This window comes from Melanotaenia boesemani, chromosome 6 (assembly GCF_017639745.1).
Source record: "Melanotaenia boesemani isolate fMelBoe1 chromosome 6, fMelBoe1.pri, whole genome shotgun sequence".
Taxonomy (NCBI): domain Eukaryota; kingdom Metazoa; phylum Chordata; class Actinopteri; order Atheriniformes; family Melanotaeniidae; genus Melanotaenia; species Melanotaenia boesemani.
In genome coordinates this window covers 9441659-9457401 of record NC_055687.1, presented here as the reverse complement: position 1 = coordinate 9457401, position 15743 = coordinate 9441659, and the positions used below count along the sequence as shown (strand labels likewise).

General features: G+C 39.9%; 1 protein-coding gene across 4 annotated transcripts in view; it reads left to right on the top strand.

Annotated features, from left to right (window-relative positions):
• The window catches only part of sema6e (sema domain, transmembrane domain (TM), and cytoplasmic domain, (semaphorin) 6E), a 156382-nt gene extending 141507 nt beyond the window's left edge, over positions 1 to 14875 (top strand). For all 4 annotated transcript variants that reach the window (XM_041988107.1, XM_041988106.1, XM_041988103.1 and 1 more), the window contains one exon: positions 10865 to 14875. In XM_041988107.1, the coding sequence (XP_041844041.1) occupies positions 10865 to 12183 (1319 nt within the window). In that variant the 3' untranslated portion in view covers positions 12184 to 14875. The remainder of the gene's footprint in view (positions 1 to 10864) is intronic.
• The last annotated feature ends 868 nt before the right edge of the window (positions 14876 to 15743 follow it).

Sequence of the window (15743 nt, the reverse complement as noted above, 5' to 3'; positions counted from 1 at the left end):
CAACTCAGAAATTATAAAGTGGAAAAATGAGATTCAGATTAAGAGAGAGAAGCTTTCTGGATCAGTGTGCTTCTCAAATTTGAAGCATTTTCTAGCACATTTAGAAAGGAGATGCTTTTCGTTTGGATGGATTTGAACAATCATAAAGCAGCATAACGCAGTGTTATGTACTCCCCTTGCTCCTTCATGCAGAGGCCATGTCATAAGTCCATAAATCTTCAGTAAGTAAAAGAAGCTTCTATTCCAACAGACTCACTCTGTGGCTGCAATGATGAGCAACTCAGTCTTAAATGAGAAAAGTCCATAACAAATAAATAAGCGGCAGGGCTCTGAGCCAGGGGACAACCAGGAGGAGAGGAAGCTGAAGAATATAATCGAAACTACAGCAAAATCTATTTCAACGGGAGACTCTGACACTACTGGTTTAATCAGAAGAGCTGGGCAGCCGGATTGATAAAGTTGGGAGAGGAACTGGTGTTGAAGTAGCAGCTTCACTGTTCCAAGAAGGACTCCGATCTCTCTAACTTCATGTCCATTTCTCACCAGATATCTGCCTTGCTGTCTGTTCTGTAGGGCCTCTGCTGTGTCACATATCTCACAGCAGCCACAAGGTGGGCCGGCAGACAACAAAGCACAGAGAACAGCCAAAAATAGAGCAACCAGTCAAGAGAGGGAAAGATAGCTGAACTAAAGTTACACATCACTGCAGGCAAAAAGATACATGAGAATCCAAATGGGTCACTGTGATAAATTAAATGGTCTTCATTCCAAGACATAATAGTTGTCCCAACAAAGAGGTACCTCAAAAGCTATCAGTGCTCAAGTTTTGGTTATGTAAAGTTAATCTACGTCTGCGTAGCATCAAACTTGTAGATCTCGGGCTTCCGTCAAAATGGACTTACAGAAAGGAGGATGAGAGACTTGGAAGACAAAATATTGGCAGAGTAATAATAAATTATATTCTTATTAAACTACTTAATAAATAGACTGGAAGGTATAGGTGAACATGTAGTTCTACTTCTTGCTACATATTTCTAAACTTTAGTCACTGAGGCTGTTCACTTGAAAGTAATCCTTGAACGGCATTTGGTCTTTTTTTCCCTGTATGGAAACAACTTGAATTCATATGTGATTCCTGTTTAAGACATCTAAGTCCTCTTATGCTCAGATATGCATTTTAATCAATATAGTCAATGTAACACAATGACTCAGGCTTCACAGTTGTTCTCTGTAAGCATCAAGTATATTACCTTCCAAATACTCCGTTGATGTGAATTAACACTTCATGATGCACAGTTGTGGCTGAGAGCGTCAAGAGGCTGACAGTAATGGAGAAACACACTACTTTCACCACACAGAGACTACATCTGAATTTTACACCAGCTCTGCAGCTGTGAAATCTCCTGGGGATTTTGTGAAAGGGCTGCTCATGATTTGAGGTTGATTTTTTTTTTTTTTTATCTTGTAGATGCGTCCAAATTTATATAGCATTTATATTAGCACAAAATAGTCATTGTTATGGAAAGGAAAGGAGTCTCAACCACCACTCTCTTTGATTCCCAAAGTATACTCGTGTATATACATTATGGTCCTACGTCATGTGCACTCTACCCACTTACCACTTAAAATATTTCCAGTAGTAAGAGCACATCTCAAATAGAAAATCTCCTACTGTGAAGTGCATGTGTAAGAGGCAACTGCATTGAATGCTATAGATATTCTTCAGTTTTCACAGGTGGAAACAGCTTAAGATGCAACTCTGCTGGCTTCATTTTGCAGATATGCAATCTGGTCATCAGGCTGCCAGATCAAAAAGCTGTAATTAGAACATGCAGCAGTCGCCCTTCTTTATAGCAGATAATTAAATCCGAATTACCAGAAAAGCAGAGGTTTTATTGGTTTTGAAAATAACCAATCCAGTTTAAAACCATCACTGTGACCAAAACCGGCATCATGGTACAAAACATTTTAAATTGAATTATGTAATAATTTGTTTTACTATTTTACATAAACGGGTGACTTTATTTTATCATGTGTCAGAATTTCCCCTCTGAAATAAAGCTGAGGAAGACGGGCTTTCCCCAGAGAGCTGTGATGGTTAACAGACTAATAAGGTTGGCAGATTGATCAGAACCATCAAGAACTTGTCAGTTCCAAACAGCACATAGCAGGTGTTTCAAGTCTGTTAAATTCTCTGGAGACTGCAAAGGATTTATATTTTAAAGAGCAGAAGAATCCCAGCTGTGCAAGTCTGACATCTGCAGTGCAGTCTGCAAATGTTGCTTAAATTCTTTTCAAACTATCTAAAAGACTTTACAGCAGACAAAACAAGACAAAACTTGCAGTAGCGTCTGGGAGTAGAAATAAACTTTCTGTAAACTTGCGTTGAAAGTGTCAGTAGAGGATGCGTTCAGCAAAAACCTGATTCCCATTTAGCACATGAGCCATGTTAATCCATATCATCCATGTTTCATTAGCTCAGTTTTGGTCAGAAAAAAAGGCTTAAAGTGAATTGCTTCCTCAGATGTGGGTAGCTGCATTACATTATGTAAATGCATGAAAAGACTAAAAGGCATGGGCAGGAACTTGTTGACCTGCTGCTATTTAGAAAAATGCCAGCAGTCAGGTTGCACTAGAGCTGTTTCTGGCCTGGGAATACGCCCACCTCTGTTTTATGTGAACACAGAAATCTGTGCATCAGCAGTCCGGGCGTTAGAGCTCTGTGGGTTATTTTTTCCTGCCCTGCATTGTGATTTGACCTTTTCCACGCCTTTTGGTACATGTAGATGAACCAGTGTGGGCTGGACAAAAAAGTCAGATTAGCAGCTAATTTATCTGACGAGCACAGGAAGACGATGATGATGATGATGGAGTCAAGTCAAGCAGTTGTTTTAGACTCATTAAAACAGTGCAGGAAGAGAGAAGAGTGAACTCAGTATGAACCTTTTCATCAAAAAGGACTGTTGTCCTAGGGGGGGGGCAGGTAGTTTTCTAAAGAGTTATTTATACTTCTAAAGACCAAAGCAACAGATCCCGACTGTATCATCTTTCAATCAGCTTGTACTGTGTATCCACTCTAACTGCCCTAGTAATATCTGGTCTTCACAGAAGCTTGAGGTCACATCAGAGAAATATGTGGAGTTTTAGAACACAGTATGAGTTAAAGTCTTCTTATAACCTAGCAGAAGGTTGGAGGAAGTAAGGTCAGAGATAAGCTAGGGATTTGTGGTTCATTGACAGTGACTTCATGGATAACACAAGACTGTTCAGGCTGGTTTTATGGTTGTAAACTTAATGAAAGAACATTAAAAAACTTGGCAATGAAAGAACAAACGATACATATTCGTCGTTTATTAAACTGTGCAAGTGACACAGAATAGCAATTATCCTGTTTATCACACAATAACACCAAAAATGCACACTGTTCTCACTGTGCTTGAAGATTGTGCAGTTCTCCCAATGAAATTAAAGATCTCAATTACTTTGTGCATGACCCTCACTTTTTAATGTTTTAGGGTCAAGTTGAGGCTTCATCTTCAGAAAACATTCATTATTGGTGATATAGGGGTTCTGAAATTTCACTTGGTCTGTTCATCTATAATGACACTCTAGCTGCTCTTGCAGGATTTATTATAATTCAGCCTGATTCAGTGCACGCACACACACACACACACATCTCATTCCTGAAGCATCTCTGCTAATATAAACTTCCTGTCTCAATTTGTTCTTCTGTACTGCAGTTTGAAAAGGAGAGGGACATCTAATTTCCGTTTTCCTCTTTCTTTACTTTTTTCCTTTATTTAGACTTCTGCAACCTTTAAATAAAAACAAAAAGAAAATGCATGTAAACTGCTGTACACATAATACCACCATGTGCAAAAACACAAGTGCAGTTATAGGTTCAAATATGCAAACTATCAGTAACTAAATCTATTAGCCAAAAAAATTTAAAATTTCTTTATCAAACTACAACCTCTAATGTGAAACCATGAGGGATGCATTTTACACATAGCACCTTTAACTTGACTGAATTAATATGCTACCATCACTGTTAAAAAAACACCCCACTAACATTAAAAAAAATCATGCACTTGCTCTTGCTGTGCACGTTAAACAGGCCAACAAAAAGGTTGTCACTCTGCAAGCGTACAGAGAAACAGCAAGCTGTAATCGCTGTCACCGCGCAACATTTATTCAGTACACCAGCAGAACAGCAATCGTCCTTAGAAAACAGCATAAAGCCTCTCTGACCGGCAGCCTCTCTAGTTTTTGTAGATTTTTTTTTTCCTGGTAGTATTCCGCGGAACGCTGTGGTGGTGAAATATTTGGTGGATTTTCTTGTGGTGTCTCCTCCAGGCATGACTTTCCATTGATCACCTGCTGTTCCCAGCTGTGGCAACTATGACGCCACACAAAGACGTTTTCTTCCGCTCACTCTCACCAAAAAAAATTGGCTTTTTTCCCTCCCTTAAATGAAGTTTTTCTCAACCGAGTCATTGTGCTGGCATGATTGCACTAGTTAAAGGTCACATAGAAGCAGATCATTCTTCCCTTTGCTCAGATCACCAACAGTTTACATATATTATAGCGGAAGTATAGCATGCTGCTACAAAAACAAAGCTAAAAATGTGTTGTAAAACTAACCTAAATAGCATTAAACAAACTTAAACATGCTTCACTTTTAAGACTGGCGCTTTGAATAATTCTACACAAGCTTTAAAACGCAGCTCCATGGGCCCCACAGTTATCAAATCCCCCTACGTTTAAGTCCCGGCTCTTTGCCCTAACCCCTTACCCTTTACTGTCTCACTGACCTCTGGGGAGTGTTGTTTCTACTTACCTGCCTGTTTTCTTTTTCTTTATTATTTTTCTGTTTTTAGTTGGACTAACTCTTTTAAGTGTACCTGCCTCCTTTGTTGAATTCTCTTTCACTGACCCCCTTCATTGTCTTTTTATGATCTGCCTCACTCAATTTCCAGCCGGTGGTTGAAACTGTGTGCAGTGGTCTGCACGTTTCTCCATCTCTTAAAGCAGCAGTTCACTCCAAAGCAAACACTGTGACAGTTATACATGCTTTTTTTTTTCTTTAAGCAAAAAAGCAGCACTTTGGAAAACAAAATATTTTAATTAAAGATGGATTACACTTTTTGATTCGTGCATGAAATTTACAGTATATTACTGTTGAGTTACAAGAAAGGTGACTTTGGTGTGGACTGTCTCTTTAAGTTGGCCGGTGAAGCCACGTTTCTTCCACTGCCACCTTTTGCTCTTTACATTTATGAAAATGCAGCAACAGATGCATTGGAAGCTTTTTGCCTTATCAGCCACTGAATGGCAAATGAACAGCTACTCTTTTTGTTTCTGGTGCAACTGCATGTAAGAAGAATAAATAACTCTGTGCATGTGCTTTCTGTAGTTTAATGGCTTGTAAAGTAACTCATATGCAGAATTGTATAATACCAAAATATTTATGAAGTCTTCAACAATACACATTTTTTTATATTTAAAGTTTGAGATATCTACCTCTGAAAATGTAGCCTTTGCCCACTGAGATTCTGTTTGCATTGGTTGAGCAATCCATGAGCTATTCCCACATGTTCATTTTGGTTTTCCTTTTGTGGGATATTTATCCAAATTTTAGATTTGTTCCAGTGAAAAATGTATTGCATTTGGGGCAGTGGCTGCAGAAAGGACTGAGATGGATATCTTAAAAGTTAAAAAAATTAGAGCCATACTGCATGAAAGGTGAGAAAATGTGTGTTTTGGTTAATGAGGTTGATTTGGCCTGTAACCAAGCAACATGCTATTTAAGTTTGAGGTAAAATATGACGTCCAGGTGCCTGAATAGGAGGCACTTACATGCCTCACCTCATCAGAAGGACTTCTTCGTTTCAACTGATAGAGGTGAAATATCTTTCAAAAGCCAAGAAAACAAGTTCAGTTGCTTTCTATTAAAATATTTACAATTGAAAAACAAAATATGTAAACTGCTTTTTAAAATTTAGCTTCTCCTCAAATCTCATATTTAAATATTGAAATACTTAATTCAGTTTGGTTTATATGATCAGATGCCAGAGAATGTTTAATTTATCAGTGTTCAATGAAAGGTGTAATAATATGTTTGTTCCTTATGTATTAGCACACCTGGAATGAAATAAGTGCTTGAATGGATCTGTTGCATTACACCAGCGTGTGCGCATATATTTAACTGCATCCAATTAGCAGAGCACTGAGCTGGAATATTATGCAAATTCCTAATAACAAGTGTACATGATTGAATTCACTTAATCAACAACTGGAACCCCACACACATGCAGCCTATACACGCTCAGTGTGTCCTTGTTTTTGTGCACACATGCACTGACACTGATGTATGATGTTCCATTTGTTAACTATGGCTTTCTGTTCACAAACATCAATTAACAAAAACGTCAAAATGCTAAACCTCCCAGCTACAGGGCAGCTATGCTCTCCTTTTCAGCTGGATTTAAAGAAGGAAAACAATTCTTTTGTTTCTCTCTTTAACCTCAGGTTGTCCTCCAAGAGTTGAATTGTTTTTAGGTTGGTATGTTTTTTTTTTTTGGAAGTGAGGAAATAAATCTACACCATTAGCAGGGGAGATAACCCTTGCGTGTGAAGCCTGCAGCTATATTGTCTCATTGGCTTTTCACTGGGATGGAGGAGCCATTAATGGAACAATTACTTGCACTTGTGAGCTCATGGACGCAGAAACTAATTAGGGTTATTTTGGAACATCTTCACTTGATGAGCAAAAATAGAACACAAGTTGTTCTTCAGGTTTCAAACCATTTAAGTAAACCCGCAAGGAAAGCCCTGACACGATGCAAAAGTTATACACAAGTGAAGAAGTTGCTCTTCTAAATTCTTTCCCATCTGACTTTGAAAGTGTTAAGAGCCATTTCTTCTTGGTAATGTTTAAAATTCCAGTTTTCTAGAGTTCTGATGCTTTAATGTCCTGGAGAGAGATGCAAATAATATTTCTCTCACAATTGAGCAAGTGCGAAACTTCAAAGTGTTGAGATTAGAAGTAATTGGTGTCATGGAAGAAGCTTACTGTTAATAAAGTATAAAGATATAAGAACTTGCAAAGACAGCAGTCTTTCCTAAAAAAGATGTTACTTTCATTGTAATTTGTTTTTAACGTTGACTTAATCACCTGCGGGGAAAAAATCTAAAAACTATTTAGCCTACTTGGTTTCCATAATGTACAAACCAGCAGTAATTAGTATGACATGGTGCAGGCATCGCTCAGTATAACCTGCCTGTTTACATAACTTGCTGCGCTGTCTATTTTTAACAATATGGATGTAATCTCAGAGTGCTTCTCTTCCCGCGGCACTGTGGAGGAGCACGAAGGTTGTTCTTAAAACATATCACAGCTGCTGCAGAGAACCAGGCTTCCAAACCCCATCAAGGTGCTGGTGTGCCACGCATCCCCATTAAATCTGCCTGGTTCTCCACCCGTCTCTCTCCCCATCCTCCCCATCTGCCTTTAAATCTGCTCCTCACACTCCTCACTTTATGTTTTTTGCTTTGTTTTGCTCTGTATTTAATCTTCCAACTTTTTCTTTGCTCTTGCCCTCCACTTTCTTGGATCTTTCAGTCTTTGCACATTCGCTCCCCTCTTCAACCAAGGTTGATTTTTATCCCTTCATCTCTTTTCCTCTGGTGTCACCATCCTTCTCTCTCCTTCCCTCTCTTGCTTCCATTCACACAGCCCATCTGTCATTTTACCTTTTGGCAGACTTCTAGATCGCTATATTAAGCCTTCGCTGAGCCAAAACCATGTTGAGTTGACACAGAAATAAAATGTTGATGTTAGAGAGGAGTACTGACTCTGAAGCTTTATAAACATTGTCAGAGAGTTGTGAAATGAGCGGAAAGTGAAGTTAATTATCCTCTCTATTTTAGGTGACAATTTAACCCAATAAGCAGATTTAAAGATATTAAATTAGTTCCGATTGGCTCTAGTACATCTCTAGATGTACTTGAAAGCAGTGGGCTGCCATGTTTCGGTGCCCGGGGGGGTAGTTGTGGGGGCTAAGGGCCTTACTGAAGCATTTTTTTAGTTTTCAAACCCTCGTGAAGCTGTAAGGAAAGTTACTAAGTACAGTTTCACAGCAACTCCTGTATGCCATATAGCTGTGTGCCAAGCAGTTGGCATGATTCACCGAGTATTACTTTCACTGTGACCACTGGCACCATATGTCCCACATACTCAGTGATTGAGTCATCCAGCCTGCATGAAACATGTTGTGACAGGTCGCTCATAGACTCTGGATTTGTTTACCTCAGCTGCGCATTTCACCTCCTGTTGTGCCACTTGACTCATACCCTTGAACCAGGAGGGACACCTCAATGGGCCTGTAGCTACAGCCAGGGAGGTGGGTTTCAAGGTCCAGAGGGAGAGGATGACTCACAGGTACCAGGAAGCCACAGGGGTAACAGAAGGCAGACTGCACAGATGATAGCAGACTTTTAGCACTCATTACAAAAGCTACACGCCGCGACCACCACCAGGTCACCGATCGGCTCGATCCCCAAAAAATCTGAAACCACAGCGATGATCCAGCTTGTATAATGAGACCATTAAAAAATGGAGGTTAAAAGATGTATTAACAGGCTCAGTGCAGCATCACATTTGATAGCTTTTCCCACTGGGATTACAATTATGATTTATGGCTTTTTAATGTGGTCATGAGTAGAAGCAATCATAAGGAGAAATGGCTACAAATTGAGAAGTTTTAATTAGAATATCTGTTCAAAGCATTATTTCCAGAAAGATTATAATGGACCACATTTTCTCTGTTAGGAAAATGGTAGCAAAGCAGTCCTCAAAAGGAATGTAGTGTGATAAGCCTCTACAGGCACACCTGCTCAGGACTGTACCTCCATGACATGAAAAGCAAAAAGAACTAAACACATCTAAAAAAAAATGTGACCCAAAGGTTTAATTTAAAGCTTAAAATCTGATGGTGCAAAGTAATATACATACAAGTGTTAGAGATGTAGAAAAAAAAATATTGATTATAAATTCTTTGCATCTCTAAACTGTTATTGTGTCACATTAAAGCTGTCATAAGAACTGCTATGCAAAAATATGGGCACCCTAACAGATAGCTGTACCAGGATATTTTGACATTTAACACAGCAAGAGAAGGGTAGGAAACAGCTGCGTACAAGAATGACAACATGATTAATTATAGGAAAAAATATATATATACAACTCTAAAGAGTCATGGGAGGACATCTGATTCTGCATCCAAAACTTGCAAACAGACATCTAAGCAGGCCTGATGCAAGTCACATAACTGATTAAATAAATGTAAAAAGCTGCAATGAGCAGGAGTTTGTAGGAAAAAAATAAACTAACCTAATTTTATTTTTTAGGAATTTAAAACTGTAGACCAAAATGTTGTACAAAATTGCAATTGGCAAATAAGGGGTGCATGAAAGAGTTCCTCTGTTGCTGTTAAGCATGGGGGCAGGCCAATTATGCTTAGGGGAGTATAGATTTAGTTAGATACTAACAGATTTTAGATGAAAACACAACTGCATGTGTTTAAAAAAAAAAGGATAATAACATTAATAATACATTTTAAAATAACTGAAAATAATGATCAACATTGCATGTTTTTTTGTCCCCTTTCCATCCTTCAACAGAAGTCTTTGATGAATAAATGTTGTTTAAGCTTTAAGTTGTTTAAGGCAGGTTAACCTGATTTATTAATATTCTCTCTTGGATGTCTTGAAAATTAGAGCAACAAATACTCTATTGTTAATTACAAGCTGTTTCTTGATGGGTTTATCTGGAACAAAGATTTTTCATCATGTCAAGTCTAAGTTAGTTCATTTCAAGGAAAAACAAAAAATGATCAAATGCAGACCAAGTTATTGAACTGATCCCTTTTCATTATCCTCATCATTTTAAACATCTCATAAATGATCAAACCTGATTTATTGTTTTCTGTTTCCTTCTCCAACAGAGCTTTCATTGGCTGTAGAGTTTTTTGTTTGGCACTTCTGTATTTTTCCCTTCTTGATGCAGCTCAGCTAACAACCCCCCTCTCTCTACTAAGCAGACTAATCAGTTTTCACAGAAAGTGTCATTAAGGGTGAATAGAAGGGTCTGACACCACAGATGGCAGCAGCTTTTTGCAAATGAGCTCTGATTACGAGAGGTGGCAGGTTTCACTCTTTTCATCATCTCTGCCTTTCACGCCATTAACCAAACACAGTGCGAGGGTCACAACACCTGAGGACATTTACATGGTAGATTTACTTCGCCTAAGTAACCTTGAGTTTTCAATGCACTGCTGCACAGACCGTCCCTTCAGCTTCATTTTGAGAAAATATGACAACCTTATTTGAGTCCATGTTGGCAAAGACGCCTCGCTCAGTGAGCTATTGGACAGACCTGTTATTTTTGGCTCGTTCATCATACCAGGTGCTCTCGCCCCTGATCCTCGCATTGGAAAGCAGGCTCTGTGAAAATAACATTAGGGTCCTGCTGCTTTACTTCCATCAATATTTAAAGCTTTAACTCATCTCAGAGCTGATTTCTCTCTAACTGGGGAGCTCTTGGCCTCTGCCAGTCTGAGGGGATGCTCAGGTCCTAGAAAGAAAGACTGCATTGATCTATTAACAGTTAAAAGAGAGGAAGCCAAAAGCTTAGTTCAAACACTTCTGCCGTGCCGTTTCCTGCATAGAGAAGCCTCTGTAAACACAACCTGTCTTTCCCAGCTTCTGCTTGACCTAAATTACCACAAGATGTTTTGTTTTTTTTTCCTTCTGGTTTAATCAAAAGAGCATCAGCTAAAATACCTTTTTTTCTGTTTTAAAGGTGTGAGACGACCTCCAGAGCTGGAGAGGACCAACCACAGTGTCCATTACACCCTTCTGATAGCTTGTGTTTTGGTGGCCTTTGTTCTCGGAGCCTTCCTCTCTGGCTTCCTGGTCTCATGCTACTGTAACCACACAGGCCATAAGACCAAGAAGTTGTCAAAGGATCCCGAAGCTCCGATTCCACACGCCCTGTCGCTCCGCAGCCTGGCCAAGCTTAATGGCCTCCTAGACAGCCAGAGTAAGGAAGAGAAGCTGGAGGTGTCGTCCCCAAAGATCTACAATTCTTTTTTCTCCAACAGCAAGGAGCATCACCCACCGAGGAGAAATGGCCATCATGGAATGACGATGGGAGACCTGGTTCACCCTCATCCTCATCACCTCCACCACTCCTCAGAGCTGTCTGGTCTGCCCACACCAGACTCGACCCCAGAACTGCCTATTAAGAGCATGAAAGCTTTTAAGAACCAATGGGAAAAGAACCAGAACTGCAATAATGCCAAGGAGCCAAAGTCTCATAACATTAGCTCCAGGCCCGGTTCTGCTCTGCTTCACCAGCAGGTCTTCCCCTACTCCCACAGCATGTCCAATGGGCAGCCCATAGTTGGTCACCTGCATCCAGAAGAACGCAAAATCCACAATGTTGATCGAATGATTTCACATCCGTATCCTGGTTACTCTCAGAAGGTGATGGAGGTAACCTCACTGGATGAGCTCCTGAAGCACATCCATGAAGCAAGCAGCAGCAAGAACTCCCAGTTAATGAGCCCATCAGGTCTCATGGCCAGTGGCGGTGGAGGCCAGCTAGCCTTTGCCAACCGCATTCAACCTCAAATACCTGAGACAGAATCAGCCCCCTACTACAGTTCATCCACTTTACCTCGGGACAGTCTTACTCGCCGCATGGATGTTCCTCCTGACATCCCCTCACACCATCAGTCCACCCTGGAGAGGAGGCACTCCTCCCAACGTCACTCACTAATTGCTGCAGCCACCAAAATGTCTGGTGGAGGCGCGGTAGGAGGGGGAGGAGGAATGATCCCCCGCCAGCACAGCTTCAGCCAACGAAACGGCGGGCCCCACCAGCAGCCTCCCCTTTTGGCACGGATGAACTCGACGGGCAGCGCCTGCGAGGTTCACTACCCTCTCATCCCCAGTGGGTACCTGACACGCCAGCACAGCTATAACGGAGAGCAGGAGATCCAGCACAGGGGTGCTATCGTGCGGCGGACGTCTTCTATTAAACCCGATGTCCCTCCCAAGCCCTTGTTCATACCTGCCACGTCCCCAGTCAACGAACAGGGAAAGTTCAACTACTGAGGAAGAACACTCCTGGACTAGAGGACGCCACCCTCATCATGTCATCTTTAAGAAACTTCTCTTTGAAGAAATGCTGTGGGTTTGAGGTTGCATACCTTCACCCAAAAACACAACAAATTTATTGTGGCAGCCAGTTTCACTGTGGACAAAAGCCTCAACCAAACTTATTTCCACTTTTTTTTCCCCCTCGATTTTTTTCACCCCCTCCCCACGATTATCTTTGTACCATATTGGTATTGTTCAGCTATTTGCTTATTATTGAACCACTGACTAAGGTGACGTGTTGCCACCTTGTTATATTAGGCTGCCAATGTCCCCAGTGTGGATTTACAAAGCAACTCACTTGTTGGACATGATGATGATGGACAACCTTGACACATCAGTCATGTTAAAGACTTAAAAGCCGAAGGCTCCTGCAATGCTTCAGTTCATGCTTTTTGCTTAACCTTTTCTGATGTAGTGTTTGTATCCAATCCCCACCCACCCCACCCTAGAATGTGTTTATATTATGCATGTGTGTGTATATATATGTGTGTTTATATCCACACCGTATATGTATACATATACATATGCAGTATGTGTAACCTGTGGTGAAAAGTCAGCAAATTCCCTTGAAAGTAGATATGTCTTTGCCTTACTATACTCTTTCATCTTTGGGCATACCAAACGATCCCCTACTCCCTAAGAAATACCTTTGGGACACCAAATCATGCACTTCATCAACACGATTTGTCATTTGGGCTGAAGATTTTGTTCATGTTGATCGAACAAAGGAAATACTTCTATAAAGCAGCTACACACTCCTTTCTCCGTTGTTTTTTTTCCTCACCGATGTCAAGTCAGAAAGGACGAGTTTGGGTCCGTTTAAGTTCCTCAAGAATGTTTCTTTGAGATTGGTGCTTCACTTTCTCTTAAATGGAAAGAAACATTTTGGACCCAAAGAGGACACGACAAATATCCTATCTGGCGTTATGAGAACATACATGAAACAGAACAGACTGCAGTTATTATAATTATTAACTTTGTGGCTATTGGTTGTAAATAAAAGAATAATTACTAGCCAAATTTTTACTGTATGTGTAAATGTGTGCCTTATTTAAAATAATGTGTGGCTTGGGGATAGGGGTTAATGCAAGGGGCTGAGATGGCTACTATGCTACAGTATATTGTAGGTATTTGACTGTTTTCCCCCCAATGGTCGTCAATATCTGTCATCCAGCATATATTCTAAATTTGAAGTGTTTCATTCCAAAAAAATGAGCTTAGACCTTTCATTCATTGTGATAAGCCAATGACTGAGAACATAATAAATGATCTATTTGGATTTATTCTAAATATGTTTTTTTTTTATTCATATTTGATAAATTCTAACGTTTCATTTAGAGAACTATAAAACCTCAAAAACATGTTCCAGACTGATGCAGTCTTTCGGAATGAAACCCTTCGTTTCTTCTTTTTTTTTTTCCTGCTTTTCGTCCAAAAGTGTGAGCCTGCAGATTGTTTTGGGGGGCGGGTAGTGCTGGCCAAAGCTAGTTCATAGCCTGAGACTGCAGACATTTAGGTTTGACTGTCTCTGTATTCTGTTAACTTTCCACTTGGTGTCACTTTCCCTTTTAGTGCCATTGTTTGTGTTTTTTTTTTTTTTTTGGGGGGGGGGTGTTTTTTGGTTTCAAAAGGAAAACTCACAGTTCATCTTCATCATTAACCTCCATAGTCACATTTACCTGTTGGAGAAAGCAAAGAAGAGATGCTTAATTCTAAATGTGAAGGTTAGTTACCTGAGAGATAATTGTGTTGCACTATCTTTGAAAATGGATGCACATCGCTGGACTTCTACACAGGCTACATCTGTAGATTGTGGTCTGTCCGTGTCAGCGTTCAAAACATGGAGAAGAAACATGAGAATTGCAATGAACTGTCATCCGACAGGTTGAGACTGTGTCTTGGATCGATTCTTGGGAAGTGATGGTGAAATCTGTTCACAAATGGCTTCGCTTGCCATCATGTTCTGAGGATTTCCCTCTGGGATGTTGATGCCAGTCTGCCCTGCCTCAGAAATAGCACTCCCTCAAAACTCACCACTGTTGCACTTTTTTTTTTTTTTTTTTTTTAGGAGAGTTACTGGTTGACCAGAACCGTGATCAATTCTGTGAAGACAGCACTGCGCTATTTACTGTATCTGAAAATGGTGTTCATCAGTCAAAATTTCCCAGAGCTCATTTGGCTCTGTGTAAAGTTTACTATTCATGTCTCTTGATTCAGTAAGTAAAGGTAAATATGGTCACTCACAACATTTCCAAAAGTTGATGTGGTTATTAACAGATGTCAGAGCATTAAATAGACTATAAGACAACAAAGCAAAATGTTTAACTCAATTCAAAGTTTGGGAGTCAATATTTTTAAGAGGAATTGTGGCAGCTACAGCATGGTAGTGTTCCTTTTTATTTTTATTTTTTTACCTGCTGGTTACAGATTGTATGACAAAGGGGGATGGTCTTGCCTCTAAAAGCTCTGTCAGTATTTGATTTGGTGTAAATACATTCTCTCTGGGCGGGGGTCTCATTGATTCAGTATTATGTTTTTCTCTGTTTGATTTCCAGGCTAAGCCTCTTGACTTACTATGAATTTGATCTCACAGAATACCATTGTATGTCTCTTGTACTAGGAACAAATAAAAATGGAAACGATGATGCATGTGTCTCATTGGTGAATGTGTTAAAATAATCATGTAAATTCTCTCTGGCTGAAGCATGAGGGATGAACACAGCAACTTTTATAAACTTCATTTAAAAGCATTTTTATATAAATGTTGAGTGAAACCAGGCTGATTTGATAGTTCTAACATCCAACAGGGGCTTGAATTAAAAACAAAATGTGAAGCTGGTTTTACTTTGGTATCCTGTGGTTTGCTGAATTGCTGCATCGTGGCTCCATATTCACACCAGCAGCATGTTGTGCAGCTCCTGCCTGCACAGTTGTTTTTAACACGTCTTTGACAATGGCCGTGGTTTTGTCTAATCCATGGTTGATATGACTCATAAGGTGAAGACGTGGAAGATGCACAGCTGTAACTTCAGAATGGTTGCACAAAATATCGTGATCAAAAGGAAAGCTATATTTTGAATATCTGACATCTTGCCTACACACTTTAGTGAAAGGTGTATTATTCCTGACCTGGAGTTATTATGATGACTAACAAATAGTTTCTTTGCTCAGAACTCCTTACCTCAAGATTACCTCACACAGTTAAAATACACTGAAACTGCAGTTCAGTTTGACCAGTGGCCAAGAATTGTTTAATACCCTCACTGAGGTATCCAGATGCAGCCAAATCAGCTCCAGCCATGTTCTTAAAGACAAATGAACAGACAGATGAGCAGTTTTTTAAAGAAAAAGTAACCTATTAGGTCCAGAGATTACCCCACATTGTAGGTGGAATCCAAACTGGTTGAAAGTTGGCACTAGTTGTTTGCTAGAGAATAACATAAAGGATGAAGTGCCAAAAAGCATACATAGCAAGGAAGCACAGGTGAAAAATGGGAAGAACTGGAAAACTTCAT